Source organism: Musa acuminata, chromosome BXJ2-2 (assembly GCF_036884655.1).
Source record: "Musa acuminata AAA Group cultivar baxijiao chromosome BXJ2-2, Cavendish_Baxijiao_AAA, whole genome shotgun sequence".
Lineage (NCBI taxonomy): Eukaryota > Viridiplantae > Streptophyta > Magnoliopsida > Zingiberales > Musaceae > Musa > Musa acuminata.
Genome location: NC_088339.1, coordinates 29,361,953 through 29,382,341, shown reverse-complemented (window position 1 = coordinate 29,382,341; position 20,389 = coordinate 29,361,953). Strand labels below are relative to the sequence as shown.

General features: G+C 42.0%; 5 protein-coding genes across 12 annotated transcripts; 2 read left to right on the top strand and 3 right to left on the bottom strand.

The window, feature by feature from the left end:
• The first annotated feature begins 737 nt into the window (after nucleotides 1–737).
• On the top strand, nucleotides 738–1,913 carry LOC135605908 (chlorophyll a-b binding protein 4, chloroplastic-like). The gene is made up of 3 exons (XM_065096510.1): nucleotides 738–1,006; nucleotides 1,095–1,510; nucleotides 1,601–1,913. The coding sequence occupies exons 1-3, from the start codon at nucleotides 801–803 to the stop codon at nucleotides 1,732–1,734; spliced, it is 756 nt and encodes a 251-aa protein (XP_064952582.1). The 5' UTR covers nucleotides 738–800; the 3' UTR covers nucleotides 1,735–1,913.
• A 1,064-nt stretch (nucleotides 1,914–2,977) lies between these two features.
• On the bottom strand, nucleotides 2,978–3,529 carry LOC103975508 (probable calcium-binding protein CML45). The gene has a single exon (XM_009390488.3). The coding sequence runs from the start codon at nucleotides 3,527–3,529 to the stop codon at nucleotides 2,978–2,980; it is 552 nt and encodes a 183-aa protein (XP_009388763.2).
• A 1,245-nt stretch (nucleotides 3,530–4,774) lies between these two features.
• LOC103975509 (uncharacterized) lies at nucleotides 4,775–7,804 on the top strand. The gene is made up of 4 exons (XM_009390489.3): nucleotides 4,775–5,251; nucleotides 6,415–6,453; nucleotides 7,340–7,424; nucleotides 7,509–7,804. Exons 1-4 carry the CDS (start codon nucleotides 4,835–4,837, stop codon nucleotides 7,589–7,591), a joined length of 624 nt encoding a protein of 207 aa, XP_009388764.2. The 5' UTR covers nucleotides 4,775–4,834; the 3' UTR covers nucleotides 7,592–7,804.
• Nucleotides 7,805–11,270: 3,466 nt separating this feature from the next.
• Nucleotides 11,271–13,104, bottom strand: LOC103976249 (transcription factor ILI3). Its single transcript, XM_018822249.2, has 4 exons — nucleotides 12,965–13,104; nucleotides 11,847–12,702; nucleotides 11,653–11,766; nucleotides 11,271–11,582 (listed from the first exon to the last, which is right to left on the bottom strand). Exons 2-4 carry the CDS (start codon nucleotides 11,982–11,984, stop codon nucleotides 11,424–11,426), a joined length of 411 nt encoding a protein of 136 aa, XP_018677794.2. The 5' UTR covers nucleotides 11,985–12,702; nucleotides 12,965–13,104; the 3' UTR covers nucleotides 11,271–11,423.
• Nucleotides 12,830–18,845, bottom strand: LOC103975511 (F-box/kelch-repeat protein At1g74510). 8 transcript variants are annotated; one of them, XR_010484603.1, is made up of 3 exons: nucleotides 18,369–18,844; nucleotides 16,403–18,049; nucleotides 12,830–16,164 (listed from the first exon to the last, which is right to left on the bottom strand). XR_010484603.1 is itself a non-coding variant. In XM_018822247.2 (2 exons), the coding sequence occupies exon 2, from the start codon at nucleotides 18,024–18,026 to the stop codon at nucleotides 16,737–16,739; it is 1,290 nt and encodes a 429-aa protein (XP_018677792.2). In that variant the 5' UTR covers nucleotides 18,027–18,049; nucleotides 18,369–18,845; the 3' UTR covers nucleotides 16,532–16,736. The 8 variants fall into 8 exon arrangements, 7 of the variants coding, with proteins under 7 accessions (XP_018677792.2, XP_064952577.1, XP_018677793.2 ...); XM_018822247.2 differs by lacking the exon at nucleotides 12,830–16,164 and having other exon boundaries at nucleotides 16,532–18,049; nucleotides 18,369–18,845; XM_065096505.1 differs by lacking the exon at nucleotides 12,830–16,164 and having other exon boundaries at nucleotides 16,532–18,049; nucleotides 18,389–18,845.
• Nucleotides 18,846–20,389: the final 1,544 nt, after the last annotated feature.

The window sequence follows — 20,389 nt, the reverse complement described above, 5'->3', positions numbered from 1 at the left end:
CGTCGATGGTTCTCCGGAGAGGGGAAAGGAATGGCAGAGGAGGCCAAAAAGGAATTGGATTCGTGCAGGAAACCCAGTTGCATGGATCTTGTGAGGATCTTCCATGGCTTGGGAAGCTATGGGAGGCAAGGAATGGAGCAGGCAACCGCGTAACACGCAGCTGTGGTCGGTCGGGAAGCCAATTCCAAACCGGTCCGGTCCACCAACCGATCTGATTCGACTGAATCAGATTCGGTCCCACCTGCCAAATAATTTTCTCTGCTACTTATTAAATGTAAACAAAATATCATTTTTATGATATCTTCACATCAAAATGGGATTTAAAAAAGTTATTATTCTTTTTAATTCACCTTTTCTATTTAAATATGTTATTCTTCAATTTTTACACTAATCTTTAATTTAATATGTTATTTGCACAGCAATACACTCGGACACTAAACTAATCTTGGGAAAAGAGGCAGAGTCCATTAATATGGTGCACAGACTGCCACAGAAGTAGGACCGGGAAGGGCCCACATCATCTTCTACTGGCCAATAGCACTCCACCAATAGATCTCTTGGATTGGCCATCAGATAAGGAGGGATAAGGACTCAGAGGTTTCCCATTGGCCGGCTAAATCACCCAACACATCTCAGCCGTCCAATATCCGAATCCCACGAAACCAGTGGCTGGATTGCATTCCTACGTTTTGGCCACAAGAACGCTCTCTGGTGGCGTACAAAGCAACGGAGTCGGCACTTCAGCAGCAACACAAGCGTCGCCACCATCACCAGCTGCCTGAGGAATCCATCAGGCGAATATGGCCACAGTCGCAACTCAAGCGTCGGTCGCCGCCCTGCGGCCATGCAGCTCCAGGTCGAGATTCATGACCGGGTCTTCCGGCAAACTGGCGAGGGAATTCGCGGCCAGATCCTCGCCGTCCTCATCCTACAGGTCCCTCAAGGTGGAAGCCAAGAAGGGCGAATGGCTCCCGGGCCTCGCTTCGCCTACCTACCTCGACGGCAGGTCACTCATCTGACTTCTTAACCATGCAAATTACAGCAGATTCTGCCGGCGGACCTGCTGGTTAACCTTGTTTCATGATATGGCGCAGCCTGCCGGGCGACAATGGATTCGACCCTCTGGGGCTGGCGGAGGACCCCGAGAACCTCAGGTGGTACGTGCAGGCGGAGCTCGTGAACGGGCGCTGGGCCATGCTGGGGGTAGCGGGGATGCTGCTGCCGGAGGTCTTCACCAAGATCGGCATCATCAACGCGCCGCAGTGGTACGACGCCGGCAAGGCCGAGTACTTCGCGTCCTCCTCCACCCTCTTCGTCATCGAGTTCATCCTCTTCCACTACGTGGAGATCAGGAGGTGGCAAGACATCAAGTACCCTGGAAGCGTCAACCAGGACCCTATCTTCAAGAACTACAGCCTGCCGCCCAATGAGGTCGGCTACCCTGGGGGCATCTTCAACCCCCTCAACTTCGCCCCCACGCTGGAGGCCAAGGAGAAGGAGCTCGCAAACGGTAAGAGTGCTCTGTAACCATTGAACAAACTGGGGTTATGTAGAGAGGGAGGAAGATTAGCTGACACTGTTCGTACTGTTTCTGCTGTAGGGAGACTGGCGATGTTGGCCTTCCTGGGTTTCATCATCCAGCACAATGTGACTGGCAAAGGGCCATTCGAGAACCTGCTGCAGCACCTTTCCGACCCATGGCACAACACTATCATTCAGACATTCCAGGGTTAGGATTGCCCGTGAAGATTTCTGTTGCCTCTTTGTCCTCTGCTGTAACAACAAGTTCATGTGGCTTCAAGTGAGATAATTGGAAGGAACAGTACTGCCATGTATAGTGGAGATTGAAATGTGCTGTTGTGGTTCTCATCGTATGTTTTAGTTGCTTCTAATTGCATATCTGTTGACCAGAACTGCTCCTATCTATCATTGACTATCCTGGACAACTGCTGAGTTGGCTATATTACTTCTACTGAAATATATATTCTTAATCGAAATTTATTCTCATAGTTTTAGTATCTTCTACCCTAATCTTCAAGATGCATAGCATGAACTATTCATCCAAAAAGCTAAGCTAAGCTTAAATTGATGATTATATATATTCAGGTCTTATCACACTTCCAATTAATGATGTGATTAGGTGTCTTCAAATCTCCCTTTAAAAAATTGGAGTTCAATAGGATGACTGATTAACTCAATAAACTTCAATTACTAACTCAAAATATTTAGACAAATTAATTATAATACTAAATCTTGATAAATCAGTCTGATGATTCTTTCACTTCCAATGTGGAACCAAAGAGTGTTGGTAGACTTGAATTCAAATGGACCAAGCATTAAAAATGTACCCAAATGCTGAGGAAGGTTGCATGAAAGTTCAAAACTCTGCTACAGAGTTGACTTCTAAGACAGGTAGTGCAACATTGTGTCTCTTACACCCCCAACAAAGTAGCTGTATACCATTTAATTTGAATCTGCATGCTTCTGGCCCTGTTATTATTGTAGTTTTTGAGAGTTAGCAAGCTGTCAGGACTGAGAGCTGGAGGAGATGATGCAGAATAATCAATGAATACACCAAGCCTACACTTCCAGTTGAGATTAAGAACCAACATCTGTCAGAATTATCTGTGCCAAGTATGCAAAATATGAAGCAACCCAATATCCATGATTAAACCTGAGAAAACTCTGGTTTGGTTAAATCCAATATGAGAGACAGAGGAGGACTTGAGAAAGCTATGGTTTGGTTAGATGAGTTCTAACATGTGTATTCTCCAACCTGCATCTTTTCTTCCTGATGCTGCAGCTTAATTCACTGATAAGCTAACTAGAAATCAAAATCAAGATGGACTAAGTTGGCAAATATATGATCAACTCTCTTGTTGAATTCTCATTTTTTGAGCTCACTTTGCACAGCTCCAAGGAGAAACACAACAAGAGAGGAAAAATACACAACAAGAGAGGAAAAACAGAGCAAGTTTCAGCAAAGGCTGGTCTCCAGAAGCTTGACGAACTCATTGAAACCAATCTTTCCGTCATAGTTCCCATCGTAGATTGCTATCATCGTTCTGCACGCGTCCAATTCCAACCCTTCTGTGATGCCCAGCTTGAGGAGTGCTGTCTGCAGCTCCACTGCGTCGATGAATCCATCGTTGTTTGCGTCGAAGAAGCAAAAGGCTGCCTTTACTTCTTCCAAACTTGGCTCGTTCTCTTCAAACAAGCCAGAGATCTCATCAGAACTCATGTGCTCGCAGAGCTGCTCACCTTCAAAGGGGCAACATATCCCCATCCTGTCCATGACCATCTCCACTTCCTTTCTACTTAGGCACTGGTCTTCTCTAGGCTGGCTGCTACTCCTATTCATCAGTTGCTCATCTTTAGCCATCGACAAGCATGTACAGAACTGGAAATACGAGTGGAGGAAGGACATGAATCCTAGCGAGAGCCTCTCAAGCATCATAGCGAACCAGTGGAGGACTGTGTGAAGGAGGAGGACTTCCAAGGGTTCTGCCAAAGAGACGAACTTCTCCATTTGGTTGGTGATTAATGGAAAAAGACTGTGATAAACTGATGAGAAAATAAAGACAAAGTTGATGCCTTTATAGGCGGAAGAGATGTTTGGAGAAGATTAGACCATTTGTGAAGGCAGGAAGATGCTTCTTCGGAGCAAAGAAACAGGGGGAAAGGTGAGCTGTGGCTGTAGGAAGGAGCATGGATTCTTTTCTGCTCAGTCTCTTTGTTGGAAACTGGCTTGGCGGAAACTTCCTTGAAAGACAACAACAACATCAACATCATACAATATTTTTATCGAGTACCTGCAGATCTCTCCATAAAATACAGAAGATTTGAATCACTGAAGGAAAAGAAACAGAGAAGAAATATTCTAAATCAGACACCAGGAACTTTGAGGAAAGAACTTAAAGAAATGTCAAAGCTAGTCTGTGGATGTTACGTGGGCTTGCAATCTTATGAACCTTGTCAAAGCTAGTCTCAATCTGCAATTTTTATTGTGACTCTGATGAGACTCTAATGGTGGAAATTTAGGAGAAACTTGAGAGGATGACGACGAGATTGCAGCAAAAATTTCCATGTCTCTTCTTTGTGTGCCGGCAGAAGACTCGGTCAAAAGAACACTGTTTCTTGTCACTGGATAGCACTTACACTGCACCATGTAATAGCACTTGAGCAGAACAATTGCAAGCTATTATGACCATGTCCAAATGGAATTTCCACAAGTATTCTGCCACTGGTATCCGAATTGGTGCTGTCGATGGTGACTTTGGATCATTCCTGGTGTTGAACCCTGATGATTGTAGCTGGGAATCATCACTCCAGTATGAAGAGTTGGACATTTCAGAGGAATCTGATTCTGAACCCCCATTGAGTTTGGGAGACTTTTCTCAGCAGAGACTGATACTCGAACCAAACTTTTTCTAGCAAGCAAGTTTGATTCGATTGGTTGGCAAGAAATTTGTAGCCAAGCAATTGTTTTCTTTTGGATTCTGGAAAGGAATTGCATGAACAGCTCATGACAGAAGGTGTCTTTATGTGCTTTCAAGCTTGTTCTACCACAGGCCCCATTTGGACTCGAACCCAGCTACAAGTACAGGGTTGAACCCGACTTCCATTGAACTGGGTTTAACAGGCTTAGCTCACATTGAGTCGGACTCGAGTCAAACTAGACCAGGCTATTAGACTCGGATGAGTCATCTGTAACGAGCTGAGTCAGAATTATGAGCGGGGGGAAACGGATTCTCATCTTGTATGAAAACCCGATTCCGATGGTACACACAAACTGTCTCGGCTCGTTCCGCCTTCTCGAGAAAGAGGAGCGGAAATGAGGTCGAGGAAGGCGGCGGCAGGCGGTCGGAGAGCCGCCGCGTCGCCTAGCGGAGATATCACCGTCGATTCTCCCGGAGTCGAACGCGTCCGCCGCTCTGCCTCTCGCCGGAGGCCCTCCAGTGCATCCGCATCTCTCCTACACGACGGGTCCCCCGGTCTCCTCGGGGAGGATGAGGGACAGGACGAGACGCGGGGGATCTTCGATGGCGGCGCTGCTGGGCCGTTCTCTGGGAACCCTAGGAGCTTTCCTTACGGTGTCAAGCTGCAGTGCTGGGACAAGGCCGAGAAGGTGAAGGGGCGGGATCCCGACCGGTGGCGCCGCGACGCCCTCGGCAACATCGTCTTCCGTAAGCTCGTCGGATGCCCCGGATGCCTTTGCCACGACTACGATCACATAGTCCCGTACTCAAAGGTGCGACCTTGATGCTATCACTACGGCTGTTTCTTTGAATGGCAAATGTTATTCACAACACCAAATTATGCTATCAGATTATTGCCTCTTGTTTATATGTGATTCCAAACACTTGTAATGCTAAAAATTTGGCTTCTATTTGATAGCCAGATAGCTATATCAGCTGAGTCTTTAATTTTAATATCGTCAAATTTCAACCCATAAAAGATGTGGTCTTTTGTTAAGAGCAAGATAGCAGGAACCATTTTCTTAGTAGTTATGACCTTAGCATCATTAGCTTGCTCATTAACACCCGAATTCTGCATGAAAACGTTATCAAATTTCTCTACTGTGGTACCACCATGAAGCTAGCTATCATAACAAAAGTTAAATGAAATGTCCATTAGCAATCTCGTAAGCAAACAAATCCCAAGCAGTACTTCTAATTTTTATCAACTTATCACTGCAGCTATTGCTACTTTCGTTGTTGAAAGTTGCAATTTAGCTTGATGTTTTCATAATGATGGGAATTGTCAGTTTTCTGTTATTAAAGTAGCTCTAAGATGGGTTCTTTAGTTTTGCAGAAGAGGTATGTTTCTACCTTAAATTATTAAATTTCACCTGAAGCTAATCAGTTTTAGCCAAAACTATTGAAACTGGAAACCAGTCCAAACTCTGATAATGAATAGTAGATTCGAAGACAGAACTAGTGTTAGCCGAAATCCATCAGTTTTGGGTTTTGATGTAATGTATTGGTTATAACGGAAGCTACAAACCTTTATTCTTCTGGTGGTCTTTGGGTCAAATTGCTACATGGAGTATAGTCTTGGATCTTTCGTGTTTATGGGGCCAAGTACAAAAATCATGGATTTTACAACTGGAGCAGATTCTGATCAAATTTAAAGAGTAAAACAGACAGCCTTTGCTCCTGATGGAGAACTTCTTAATTCCATGAACTTAACTATACTTTCATATTTCATGGTTGTTTAGCTACTAAAGTGATTATTTCAGACAGCAATTTGAGTGAATTGAAACTAGGCGGAATGTGCTTCTTAAAATGTCAATTGTTTGTTCACTCTAAAGATTATTCTGTTGTAGAGCTTGTACTCATCTTTACCATTCTACTATTTTATATGAAATTTCAATAGATTGCAGTTTGTCTCTCTAATGTTACCTAATGTCAGGGTGGAAAAAGCACACTGGAAAACTGCCAAGTTTTGCAGGTATGCTTTCTTTTGTGTTTCTCAGCATGTGTTCTTTCTCTTGTGTGAACATTATTTTAGAATTCAGTGACTCGTTTGCACCTCAATGATGAGTGTTAGCATTCTCCTTTTTTTTATTTTCTTTATTTTTGCTCAATAATATGATTCATAAGGATACTGTTGTTGCTTGTCGTTTTCCATTTCTATCTGGTCACATGAATATGCTATCATAACATTTGATTTTATTTTTTTTTACTTTCTTGATTTCATCTGAAAGGGTAGAAGAAAAGGGAAAAAGCACTAATTATTAGACTAGTCTCCTCCCATGATTCATTTAAGTTGATTCAAGGGGTTAAATTACCTAGTTATAGGAGGGTACTTGTTACTTAATTAACCCTTGAAAAGAAACAAAAAAATCAGAAGTTCTCCAAAATCTTTGGTTTTCGGTTTGAGAAATAATCTAGGAAATAACATTTGGACATTTCTGTGGAGATATATCTAACAGCTTATCTTGGTAGTATATTTAGGGAATCTCAAATCATAGTGATTAACAAGCTTTTCATCTCGTCTTTTACACTTGCTGTAATGTCCTGTTTTATTGTAGGACTGTAGTCCAAAAATGTTTCTTGTACTGTGCTCATCAATAGACATAGCATTTAATACTATAAAATCAGTAAAGCACCTTAAATCTTTATCTCGACCAAAAATGAATAACATATAATTATCATGACTCCTGACTTGAGCCAATGTATCTATATTTTAATAGGTAGCACTCTTATAGTTTACATGATTTTGTTTCTTCAAATTGAAGTTGATAATGCTGTCTTGTTAAGATACATCTATGATTTTTTACCAATTTCCTTCTCCATCAATTTTTCAAGATACACTATAATTTTCTCGTCTGCAGGCAACTGTTAATAGATCCAAGGGGAACAAGATGGAGGTCTCCAAATCTGAACTCATACAGAAGAGTGCTTATTGCAGGGTTTCAGGTGCTAAATGATATTGTTTGGATGTCAAATGAAAATTTGAATCATCTACTTGTTTAAAAACGTCCAACCTGTTATCAACTGTAGGACGAGACATGGATCTTCTAGAACTCTCTGCCTATGGTAATGTCCGTCGTGGACCAGATTCAGGGGGATGCAACATCCAGTAACTAGCATAGCAACATCTAGATCCCAATTGACACACCCAATGGAAGTTTTGTGATAATTGAAATTAGCAGTACTACCGCTCCTTATGTTGGATATTCTTGGACTAATCATTTAGTGATATCAGTGCCTGCTACTTCCAGGCCAATTTATCCTGTACCTATGATATGGTAGTCTTGGATCTACTGAGAACTAATGGTTTTCTTTCTATTCCTTTATATTCAAGCTATGAAGATCTGAAAATTTTATATTAGACAATAGTTTAGTGTGCCGTTATCATTCTTTATTATAAGTTTGAAAAAAATCTGACCCTGCTGTCATCCCTAATATATGTTACATGGGTAGAGTATGTTGTCCTTATAAATTCAATAATTTGCTCAGTAGTTTTACTGTTCAACCATGATTATCGCGGAATATCGATTGAGAAGCTGGAGGGGTGGGAATTTGCATCTTGCCATCATAGGAAGTCTTAATATGAATACTGCTTCAGTTAAAAAGTACTGGGGATATATCTTATCCCTAAATGGAATCATTTCATTTCAAGTTCTTGGTGACACTGAACTAATCCATGTTGTTATCCTGCAAAGCTTTTTGGGTAAGCAGAAGACTAATTAAAGGACAATTGAATAGCATCACCCATCATTTTTCTGCATGAACTCAACATTTAAGATTTCACTGTAAGCAGATGACCTCTACTAGAGAACTCCTTGCTTTATTTTATTTTAGGATTTACATGTTCTTTGTTTCACTTTTGGGGTTAAGAGTAAATATTATTAGCAGTATTTTAGCTACAGGATGTGTTGTTGCAGATGACTCCACTCGTTGGATTAGTGTTTAGCTCCAGATTCTCAGTAGGCTTGCACCATGCTTTACTGAAACATCCATCAAAAGAAACTTTATGAAGCACCTAACAATGAAAATTTTGAAGCTGGAAAAAGAAGAAGAGGAAAGAAAACTCACCTCAGGATCAGACAGATGTCTCATAATGATCTTTCTTCCATTTATGAAAGGCTCATACTCATTTTGAAGCTTTACCTCAACAAAAAGATGATAGAAGAACCTGAGGTAGAGACCTACAGAGAAGGACAATGAGATAAATCCTGCGATGAGCAGCAGTGAGAGGAAGCGAGAATGAGTCATCTTCTCTTTCTGCTGTCCCTTCTTCGCAATTCCTCTAAATAGCTCTGCTCTTCTTGGTGGTTGTGATGGCAATCACAGGATGTGCAATAATGTTGCTGGGACCTTTTTCTTCACAGGAAGTTAATTTCTGTTAGGCCGATAGGCATTAGTGGAAACAGGTAGTGATCCAATAAAGACTTTTAGAAGGGAGTTTGGTGTGTGACCACAAACCAAGTGTTATCACGTGCTACATACTTATGTTGGTCATGTTTTTTTTACCTGTAGCTATTATGAACAGTCTTGCTTTTCTTTTTTTGTGCTCTGGGTGAAGAAAATTGATCATCTTAAATCTTGGAAATCTTTCTTGTGTGCCAACTTTGGACAGAAAATTTGGAAAGAGGTTACTGCTGGGAACCATTAAAAAATTTGATAATGTGAGATTAACATAGAGTAAGAAAATTTGTAAATATAGTTTTGATATTTGTGTGTATACATGCATGACTAAAGTAGGATGTCACATTTTAATGTACATTACTATTATCAATATGAATGCAATGAAGAATAGATAATCTTAATATTAAAATATGTTAATTAATGAATAAAATAACATATTTTTTTTTTTTATACATAGTGTTTTGACACTTGTACAAATTAAAAGATGGATTTTTTTATACATAGTGTTTTGAAACCCTTTATTGATTCTGCAAATCTACTGAGACTTGATCTTAGATTATGAGGGACAAGGCAGTGTACGAAAGATACGGCCTACTCACTGTCCTTGATTTCCAAGTTAAATAATCCCCACCGGTAGTAATTTTGATTTCTTTGTTTTTTCTTCGATTTGGCTGTCCGAAATCCTTTGAATTTATTGACACAGATGAAAAAGGCAGAGGCAACAAACTCTTTCAGCAATCTCTGCAAGAAACGGAGATGACAAGATGTAGTTTCTCTTCTATTTGGCCACTGTACATGTTTCTCTATATGAAAACCAGATGGTGGAAGGAAGTGAAAGACAGCAAGCAGACCACACAACTACAAAACCCTTTCCTCTGCAGTATCACATGGCAGCTCCGGCGACTCAACTCCTGTTGTGTATGGGATCTGACCCTCTTCGAACCCTTCTCTTGCTCATTTGGGCATCCGTGTACGATGAAGATGCAGATGGTGCTCTCTTCTTCTTCTTCTTGCTGTTCGAGTTTCCAGCAACATCATTCCCCCTCGATATGTGCAGCAGCTTCCTCGCTAACACTCCCCGCTCTGTACTCAGCTTGGAGGCAGCGTCTTCTCTGCTACTGCCATGGGCCAGCCATGTTCCATCAGCAAGAATGCTAACACAGAGCAGGAGGACGATGAAGCTATAGGCAGCAAAAGCCATTGTTCTCTCTTGTCGAGCAAACCCAGCAGCAGCTCGGAGACTGTGATTCTTCTCATGAGGCATTATTCCTCCTTCCCTCCCCGCTATAGATATATCCTTGATCGTTCCTTTGTCACCTGGTCTAAAAGCACAAAGCTGATCACCTGCACAGAAGCCCAAAGCACTTGAGAATTCTTGGATTCACTCCAATCATATGGCAGCAGTCAAGCATCTGTAAGGCTGTTTTAGAAGGTTCTGGCAGGAATCTGTAAAGACATTCTGGAAGACAGTCCTTCCCAAGTAGCTAATTTGTCTCTCGACATGCAACACAGATGAACAAAGCAGAGATGTAGCGAGGAGTAGGACCAGCAACAAAGAAAAGAACAAACACTTGCTTTATGCCCTTGAACAACACTACTGCTCTCCATCCAACAGTGGCACCATTGTGCACATCGAGTTAAAGGATGTGAGCAGCACGCAACTCGACACCGTCTTGCTCACTTTCAGAAGGAGTTTATGGTGCTGGGTTTCACGGAGGAAGATGTTGGACCGGTCATGGTCCAAGCTAAGCTCTCTTAGCTAAAGCTCTCAGCCAATAGCTGCGTCTGCTTTAACCAAAGAGCAAAAGCGCAGTACTGCTTTCTCAGGTAGAGTGTTCCTTTGCCACAATACACAGCTACAGGTGATTCCTTCACAGCAGGACACGAGACAGAGAAGAATCTTAAGCTACTACTTTTGTTTCATCTCTTTCGTCATTGATTTAGACTCTGAGTGAGAACATCTAACATGATATCTGTCCATTTGAACACACAAAGAAAATTTGAATCAAAGGCATTTGTCTGTCTAAATCATTAGGAAAACGATGAAGAAACAAATCTCACGTGGGCTGGGCAAGGAATGGTGTTTATGATGATCCAACGAGGGGCTTTAATGTTCCTGTCTCCCATGCCGCCATTGTTGGGACCAGCCGGGCCCAATTTGTCGACCTACCGTCTCTTCCAGGACAATGACCAAATCGCTTCTTCAGGCCAATTGCATCATCAATTCTTGATCCCTCTTTCTCTAAATGCTTCTTGGTGACGAATGTGTGTGTAGCACTTGCAGATTTGGTGATTCTTTCCACCAAATTTAGTTCAAACGTTTCTCAAGTTTTCAGCTCTCAAGCTCATTTTCTGATAGCATCATCATGCATGGTGTTTGTATCAAGATAATAGAGTGAGAAGAAATGGATTAATCTTTGGATATGTATACAGAAACACGATGACAATAGCAACCGCTGGAGGATTTGGTTTGCATCAATCAGAAGTTACTCTCGCTGAGATTTATAACCCTTCTTCACGCCAGCAACAGCAGAGAAGCTCTGCTCAGGACCCGAGGATGCTCCCGATGATCTCAGCCTGAGGGCTGTCGGGGTCCAACGTCGACGTCAGATGGGAGAGCCGGCCACTGAGGTCGGCCACCTCGCGGTGCAAGCTCTTGATGTAGCTGCATGTCTCCTTCAGCAACTTGGACGCCGACGACGCCTGCATGCATGCGCGCATCGACACATCAACCACAGGCAACGCCAGACTGAAGGTTGTATATGATTCATACCCTGCTCAGGTTCCTGCGGCGAGACTCCGGGAGCAGAGACTGCAGCTTGGAGACGAGATCGTTGATTTCCTCGTCGCTGATCCTCGATTTCTGGGTCGACATGGGCACCAAGTGCTGGAGAAGAGAGTAGAATGGCAGGAGTACAGAAAGGTGAAGAAGAAGCGTAGAAATATCTCAGTAAGGCAAGTTCGCACCAACATCCGTCGGGGGTATTTGTAGGAGAGGCTCCATGGCCTACATGTCTCACGTCGAAAACGAGGTCTATTTGTGCGTTCCCCGCACTTGAGGTAAAACGTGAGGGACCTCAAGACCTTGACGACGCACGCTGTCATCGCCACTTGTTCGCCAGTTTCCTCTGTACATGAAACATGCTTCGTGTCCTTGACGTGAGCACAAGTCCAGTGCCAATGGAGATTGAGAGATCAGGAAACCAGGGAGTAGATTGGCGTCCCAGCCAGCTTTGGCTGCGCCCACGAATCACGCGTGATCGCCCGCCAATCGCGACGCATGAGGTGGCTTTGCAGCCGACGTGTGTACTCGAGGATGGCAGCTGTGTGCACCCGGGAACGGCGATATCGGGCGGCGTCGGCGGCGGACCGGCCATCTGGAAGCCATGGGTGCATCCACATCCACATGAGGATGCACGCTGTTGATTAGGACTGCTTTACCTCGAAGCGAAGCTACAAGGCAGGCCATTCAAGGTGTTGCGGGGGAGATGGGAAGACACCGTGATCCATGGAAAGGGTTCGCTCTGGAGCTGCAGGAGATAGGCAACAGCACAGGGGAGTTGGATCTGTGTGGGAAGGGAGACGTGACAGTGGCCTTTGATGGCAACAGTTCGTGTTATGTGGTCCGCCTACCACTTCTATTACCACCATTCACATTCAATCACCATTAGCAGCTGAAAACCACAACTTCCATTGCTCCTCTTTCTTGGTTCCAATCAAGATTCCACCTGCACTCTTAATGCCAGAAGGCATCTTTAAGAGCAAAGCTGATCACCGGAGTCCAATTGAATCTGAATCCTCACATGTAACAGTAACACCAACTCTATAAAAGACACACACTATTAACATATTGCTTGAGAAAGAGGTAAAGGGAGGAGTTGCTACTATAATTCTGAGAAAGTGTTGTCGAACTATATATACTTCATGCACTTGTAATTGCAAGCTCTGTGTGAAGAAGTAGATTTCATGCAAATTATCGATGCATAAACTACAAGGGAGAATAGGTAAAGTGATACTTCATGATGTTCTTTCCTCCTACAGAAGCAGAGAAAAGGTTGCGGCAGTGTACCAACAAAGCGACTTACCCACAACAAGTGCATGGAAAAGCCACCATCAGACATCAGCGTACTGCATGCATGCAGCAGTTGTACTTTTAAAGCACCTCATCATGGAATCGGAGGGCTCAGATCGGTTGGGTTGAGCCAGGTTGTACTTCATGACGGTGGCCCCGCCTGTGACAGCCAATCCCGAGCACTGCGGTGCGTCCGGTACCGCAATAACGGAGATGATATGCCATCGTACTCCCTCTCCCCTCCCCCGTGTCATCTCCTGTAGCTTTAGGATAAGAAGCTTGTGGTGATCTGCTGAGCTTTGTATGTGAAAAACAAACAGATGACTGCACACCAAAGTAATGGACAATAAGTATACTTGGGTAGAAGAAGAAGAAGAAGAATTGATGAGAACTTGTGAGTTTGATTTGGCTGATCAAGTCATGTAGGCGGCATTACATGATTGGCAGCAGTGTGCAGGGAAAATTACTTTCGACAGTGGCACAAGCAAACTACACAAAGCAAGCTGCTCTGTTGCAATGCCTGTCTACAATGCCCTGGAGCAGATGAGACTGGATTCATGGCTGGCAAATGAAGGCAAGAAGAAGGCCACAAGAGACATATCAGTGCAACTTAATCTGTCAATGTCACTAGTCTTGCTTCTCTGCTGCTAAAACTCCATTATTATATTTTGAGCAGCTTGAAGAAACACAAACTTTCATGCCAATTCACTAAGCAAGTAAGTGGACAAGCTTAAAACAAGCAATAAAGCTGCTGTATCTTCTGATTTCTTGAGGAAGAAGGCCTCTCTGAGTTTTTGATAGCATTATACAAAAGAAGTAGCATTTCAAAGTTGTGTAGATAATAAACCAAAGAAACCGGCATTTCAGAAGAAAGAAACTACTGTTTTGCCTTGCAGATGCATTACCAATTCAAGTCAGAATCTGGCGCTAGATTTACTTGAAGCAACAGATGTCAACATAATCAAGATTCTTCAAGGGAACAGAGTCTTCATTGATGGCATCTTCCCCACAGAATTTTATAGCATTACATTTGTCACCTTCTAAACTCCTTACCGAGAAGTATTTGATTCTACTTTGGTTGCTCTCTTATATGTAAAAGCCAAAATCTCTCTGATAAGTCAGGTGCATGAGAAAATGACCTTTTCGACAGATTTTGACTGCATAATCAACTGGAAGATAAATTTGTAAAAACACAGTAGACTGACAAGTTTCATGGATCTGACTGGTCCTATTCTCGATTTTTCTTCTTTAAATTCACTTACACAATGTCAATCCAACGTAAACTAGTCCACCAGTTCCGTGTCAGATCGTAAAAGAGATGTAAACATACCATGATATTTCATATCCAACAAAAGAAAGTATAAAAAAAATCCTCCAATAAGTTTCTGCAAAATAAGAATCATTGGCAACTAGTTCCAATTTAATTTTTCTATACCAAAAAAGAAAAAGACTAATAATCTTGATCAACTAAAATCATGATGTGCCTTACATTGTGGTTGTATCTACTGTAGTTAAGCACCGGACAAGAAAAAAAATCAAGCTGATGGCAACACATCCTTAATTATGTAAAAAACCTGAATCAGTACAGGATATTAAACAGAACCTCAACATTTACAGAGACAATTAATTCTATGCTGTGTTATTATCATTGTTGGTACGGGCAATTACCTTGGTTCCTAGTTGACTGCCTAGTGGACAAATATGCCTCGAGATGCCTTAGTCAAAAATCACATCAAGTACCATATATATCTAGGCACAAAACTGATGTTTCTTGATGTAAAAAAAATCTGCATATAATTCATAATCCTTGAGCTATGGCAATAATTGTATGACATTTGTAAATCATATCAGAGTTTCACTAATTTTACAGACTATAGGATATCTATAATTGTTGTCAAATGTTTGTGTTTATCCTCCGAGAGGCTAGACATCCTAAAATACTAAATTCTTCAGTAGTTCTTACTATAAGTAGAGCTTGCGCTACCAGTTCAAGATTAGGGAAAGTCAATCACAGGAGTTACCTAGAGTATTTAACAAATATGAATCTTTCCCTTGTTGGGTTATAATAACAAGTCATGATTTCCCTGAATATTTGGCCTTGAGTGCTCCAATGGCCACAATAAAAATGATAAAACTGCTAATTCCTGGGTAGATTTAGGGTCCTTCTGAAGAGTAGAAATCAGATATGAATCAATCAAGGAAAAATGTGCATGATCAGTGGAGTGCATAGGCTTCACTACATATGTCTAGTGCTCAAGTATCTCTTGTAAATTTCAGATTGTCAAAAATGTGCAATCCAATATATCAATAACCTATCAAAAAATCGAACCTTGCTAGTTCATTCGCTAATAACTGTAAGCATGCAATGCTATCATTAACAATTTATCACACAAAGTCACAATTTTCATTTGAGGATACTCCAGAGTAAAGCTAACTACCGAATGCAAGAAGCTGAGGTGAAGATATTATGATGGTTTTGATAGCAAGAGGAATATCATAAACAAAATTAGGAGAAATTGGGTAAAAGAGGCAGAAGAAAGTGATACATAAGTACATAAGTACGTTTGAATCTAAATATGAGCAGCCAGAGATCAGGAGAAATTGGGTAATCTCTTCCTTCAAAACAAGTAAAAGTCAACCATGTAAAATCAGTGAGAGAGTTGAAACAAGACAAATTGCTCCCCATTTTTTGTGGAAGTCAGTAATAGATATAAATGGTATACATGAAGAAAGAAATGCAGGAAGATAAAAGGTGAACTTAAGCACCACAGGGTCTACGGTATGTACAACAGCCATTTTCATCCAACGGCACAAACAAATTGCTGTATTTTTTCTGTAAGTGAAAAAATAAAATCCCAGATTCATTCATAAAAACAAGGTGTCTGCTGCATTGCACAGCTTACTAGATCTTCAAAAGATTTCCTTGGTCTTTGATTTGGCAGAAAAAAAGTTCTAGAACAATTTGATGACTACCTGAAGATAATGATGCAAAAATAACCAAGGTATCTCAGACAAACAGTAGAAACACTAGATGCAATATTCTCCCATCGAACAATGCTCGCTAGATGTGATAAACAAATTTTAAAGTATTACCTCGGTCAACTGAGCATATCTAGCAGGCTACTTGTCCACCATCCCTTTAAAGTCTCACATTGTGCTTGCAAGGTAATCAAACTTCCATCAGTGCATTCAGGAGTGGAATAGAAAGGGTCCCTAAAGAAAAATCAGACACTTTTCGACAACTCAAAGGATCAGACATAATTACCTAGATAAATGACCTTAAGAACAGATCAAACAGCTACAGAATACAACTAGTTAGAGCAACCAAGTATGTTTAGTTCATCATGAAGGCAAACTAATGCCATCCAATGCTACCATGGAAATATAATAATGAGAGTGGATATAACAAAATTAGATAACGCAAATTCTTTTACTCAAGGACAATCGATACCTTTGAACCACATAAAGCTACTGCTCATCAAGAGTTCAAATTATTTCAAAGATTGAACTTATTGACCAAAAAAATCGTCCTGCAAGATGCCATATAAGAGTAATTGTTGATGGGGCTCCAAATGCAAAATAAATGAAGGGGTGAGAGGAGCAACAAATAATGGAACTCTGAGTTACACAGACAAGAGACCTCTACTGAATTTTCAGTCTAAATGGAATTCAGGAAAGCCAGTTATCACCCATTAGGCAGAATTTATACTTTGAGCCCACTAACAAGCTGACGCTGAGCATCCATCCAGGGGAAGTAAAATACAGGTCTAAAAAAATCAGATCAATCAGCAGCCCATCACAGCACAATTATAAACAAAGTTGCCTGAATGCTTGCTTGCAATCATGTTCCATTCTGGTGGCCCCCTATTTGGAATCCACGAATTGAGCTCAATCATCCCTCCAAGAGAACCTCTCCTTCCACCAATCACTATTAGCCGTTCACCGCAGGCACGGAATGCAAGCCCCCAACCATTCATTGAGACAGAGCTTTCGGGCAAGCTTCCCAATCTGACCCATGTATGTTTCACCTTATCATACTTCCTCAACTCCTTATCAGCATAGTGAGCTGCATAAAGCTCATTGTTCACCACAGCAACAAGTGGAGGTGCACCATTCGCACCGTTAAGTCCATCAGACATGTTAGGGATCACACTCCAAGAACCTCGCTTCAGATCATACTCTTCCCCACATGTCAGTACCTTTGTGTTGCTAGCCATTCCACCAATGACATAAAATTTTTCATCCATGAATACCCCCGAGCACATCTTTCTTGCTTGGTTCATACAAGGTAAGGTCTCCCAGGTCTGTGTTTGGGAATTGTAAAGCTCTGCAGAGTTCAGTATATCACCCTGAGCATTGGTTCCTCCGGCTACAATGGCCTTCTCTCCGAGGCTAGCGGATCCAAACAAGCACCTAGGCGAGTTCATAACCACACCACGAGACCAGGAGTTAGTCAAAATGCTATATCTCAGTATGATATGGGAATTCACCTCCTTTCCAAAAACAAGGAGCTCGGTGCCCACTGCGAGGGACTCCTTATCGGAGCACATGAAGCTCTCGGTGGGGGGCATTTTAGGAACCGTGATCCAGCGCCCACGGTATGGATCATAAGCCTCCCATTCGAGGACGCTGCAGGAGAAGTAGACCCAGTGCTCGACGATATCCATCTTGCGGCGCAGCTGGTAGAGCTCCCCACTGCGGATCAAAGAGCGGAACATCCGGTTGAGCGATGCGACGGCACCGTAATCGGACCGAGAAAGGCGAAGAAGGCAGCTGACTATCAGTTCCCCGCCAAGCTGACTGACAATGCTTGAATCACCATGCTCCCGGCCACGGTGATACGAATTGTCAAGAAGCAACTGCATATCCTTGATGTCAGGGGTATCAGGGAGCTGCGGCGATTTATTCCTCTTGACCCGGTCTTCTAGCTGTTGTTCTTCAAATTCCTCGTCCAGCGGACGCTTCTTGTTGTCCGATGACTCGTGGATATGGTAATCCATGCAATGCCAATCGGATTCTTGCTCACAGGAGCTTCTGAACACCCTCGATATCAAATAGGAGCGCCCCTCCAACATAACTCCAAGGCCAAACCCAAAGCCTGCAATTTGACCACTAAAAGACCTCCTTATCTCCTCCCTAAGACGTAAATTGGACCACAAAGAAAGAGTAAGAACGAACCAGAATGGAAAGTTTAGATCTTTTTTTCTGTGTAACGCGATCTACAATACTTGTGCATAGATCGGATACAAGCTTAGGAACAAAAAAGAAAAAATAAAAAGTAAACCCACAAAAATCAAATCTTGTTGTATGTTCTAGTATGCCCACCAGCAGAAGCAGTGAATCACCGATCTGGGAAGCGAAAAATGCAACCTTATACACAAAAGGAAAAGAAAAGAAGAGAGCCCAGAGACCAGGACCTCAGAACAGAGAATCCCACCACGAGAATTAGCCCGCGGGCACGAAGAAATCGGGTAAAAGATTCCCGCTTTACTCGCCGCCGCACCTATCTCCTTCGGATCCCCTCCCGTGCGATCGGGAAACAGAAGGAAAAAATCCCACCTTTTCTGAATCGCTCAGATTTTTTTCGAGAGCAAAAGAAAAACAAAGCCTCTTCTTTTCTGAGGCAAGGAAAATTGGGAGGGATGGAGATCTGAAAGGAGAGATGGAGACTCACGGAACGGTATGGAGGGAATGAAGAGGAGGAGGGGGACCGGAAAGAGGAGGAAACAGAGGGAAAGGAGGCCCCTTTCGGGAACTAATCTTCTCTCTTCTCCTTCTTCTTCTTCTTCTTCTTCTTCTTCCTCCTCCTACAACACCCACTCCATCTTCCTGTCCTTTTACTTCCCACTTCCTTCCTCTGTTACCACCGAGCTTTTGGAGTTCTCTCCCGTCTCTTCTCACCCATCGGCCTCATTTTATATCTCATTTTAAGGCTCATTAATCCCCTCCTTTTAACTAAATGTCGAGAATAATCCACCATTAACTCTATTCACCCAAAATGGGACCCGTCCACACGTCCTTTCTTCAATTATTTTTTATTGACATTTAATTTCTTTATTTTCTTTTGTTATAATTTTCTTATGATTTTAAACCCTCCAAAAAAACAGAAAAAAAGGGGAAAAATAAGCGATCTCGAGGCTGCTGCGCCGCAGGAACAGTGTATCAAAAAACGTGCCCCGCACGTGTGCTGAGACTGCACCTGCAGCAGCTGGTCACCCAAGTGGCGGTAATCGTAAGGATTAATAAAGGCTTTAGCCTGATTCCGAAAACACCCCTGGAAATCCTAATATTTTCATATCCACCATATAAGCTCTAATTTGAGGTTGCCACAAATGTTGGTGTATATCGGAGAAAGAGAGGAAAAAGAGGGGCATTTAATTTGATTTATGTGATGTTAGCATGGAATCTCATGCTAGTGAAGTTTGGAAGGAGACACACAGAATATGTGACAAAAGTCTGCTTCATCCAATCATAATCATGCAATCATAGGGTTTTTGATATGCCTATGTTCATAGATTTACTTGGTGTTGTGAGGGTGGTCCAAAGCTTGGAATCCTACTCCAGGGTTTTTCCTTTTGCTATTATTTTTTATCTTGAGTAATTACCACATCATAATAGATCTAGTAATCAAAATCCACTAAATTTGTATTCTATGTGTAATTATTTATAGCGAAAATACTATGACATACATTAAACTCTAACGCATCTCTTATGATACTATCTAGTAAAATGATCGATATGTATGTTCGACGTCTTTTATCATTATATGAATAGAGATAAACTAGATAGATAATTTTGCTATCGATTCTATTTCGCTTGGTATAGAATGGTGCAAATTTTGAATTAAATATATTTTTTAAAATTTTTTAGGATATTTTAGACTTTATTTGAAAACTTGATATGTGCCGACATAATATGGACTCATCAGGGTGATAGATTGCATCAACACTGTTCTTCGATCTTTTGTGGAAGGCGTCAACTTGGTGACCGAATCAACTTTGACCCCATGGTTGATGTCATTTGAGCACCAAACCAACAGATGGGGCTTCAAGTGTTGTCATCGTCCTGATTGGATTATGTGACTTCATTGCGGCACCGATAAACAATTGTCAAGTGCGCAGAGATTCCTAATGTTGCATGATTTTTCATCTATTTCTTGATGGCTTGCGAGATTGCCTCCTCGCAAGACAATGAAGTCCATGATTTGGTCTTCTTTTGCATCGCTTGTAGAGCTGTGGAGCGATGGGATCCGTATATGCGCGTTAAATGATAGGATTGGTTGGTGGGGTGTCCGACTGGAGAAAGGAATTGATCTCTCATGCATAAAATACATAATGATTGGGGTGTGTTTCTACCATCAAATACCCCTAAATTTGATTGGTTTGAGGCAATAGAAGAAAGACTTCAATCCTTCCTCCGGATAACACTTGAACTCTCG

Excerpts from the sequence above, each read along its gene's own strand:
- LOC135605908 (XM_065096510.1), top strand. The coding sequence starts at position 801 with ATGGCCACAGTCGCAACTCAAGCGTCGGTCGCCGCCCTGCGGCCATGC. Across the intron at positions 1,007-1,094 it reads CCTACCTACCTCGACGGCAG|CCTGCCGGGCGACAATGGAT; the intron begins GTCACTCATCTG and ends GATATGGCGCAG. Across the intron at positions 1,511-1,600 it reads GGAGAAGGAGCTCGCAAACG|GGAGACTGGCGATGTTGGCC; the intron begins GTAAGAGTGCTC and ends TTTCTGCTGTAG.
- LOC103975508 (XM_009390488.3), bottom strand. The coding sequence starts at position 3,529 with ATGGAGAAGTTCGTCTCTTTGGCAGAACCCTTGGAAGTCCTCCTCCTT.
- LOC103975509 (XM_009390489.3), top strand. The coding sequence starts at position 4,835 with ATGAGGTCGAGGAAGGCGGCGGCAGGCGGTCGGAGAGCCGCCGCGTCG. Across the intron at positions 5,252-6,414 it reads ACATAGTCCCGTACTCAAAG|GGTGGAAAAAGCACACTGGA; the intron begins GTGCGACCTTGA and ends ACCTAATGTCAG. Across the intron at positions 6,454-7,339 it reads AAAACTGCCAAGTTTTGCAG|GCAACTGTTAATAGATCCAA; the intron begins GTATGCTTTCTT and ends TCTCGTCTGCAG.
- LOC103976249 (XM_018822249.2), bottom strand. The coding sequence starts at position 11,984 with ATGACAGCGTGCGTCGTCAAGGTCTTGAGGTCCCTCACGTTTTACCTC. Across the intron at positions 11,767-11,846 it reads AATACCCCCGACGGATGTTG|CACTTGGTGCCCATGTCGAC; the intron begins GTGCGAACTTGC and ends TCTCTTCTCCAG. Across the intron at positions 11,583-11,652 it reads GCCGCAGGAACCTGAGCAGG|GCGTCGTCGGCGTCCAAGTT; the intron begins GTATGAATCATA and ends GCATGCATGCAG.
- LOC103975511 (XM_018822247.2), bottom strand. The coding sequence starts at position 18,026 with ATGTTGGAGGGGCGCTCCTATTTGATATCGAGGGTGTTCAGAAGCTCC.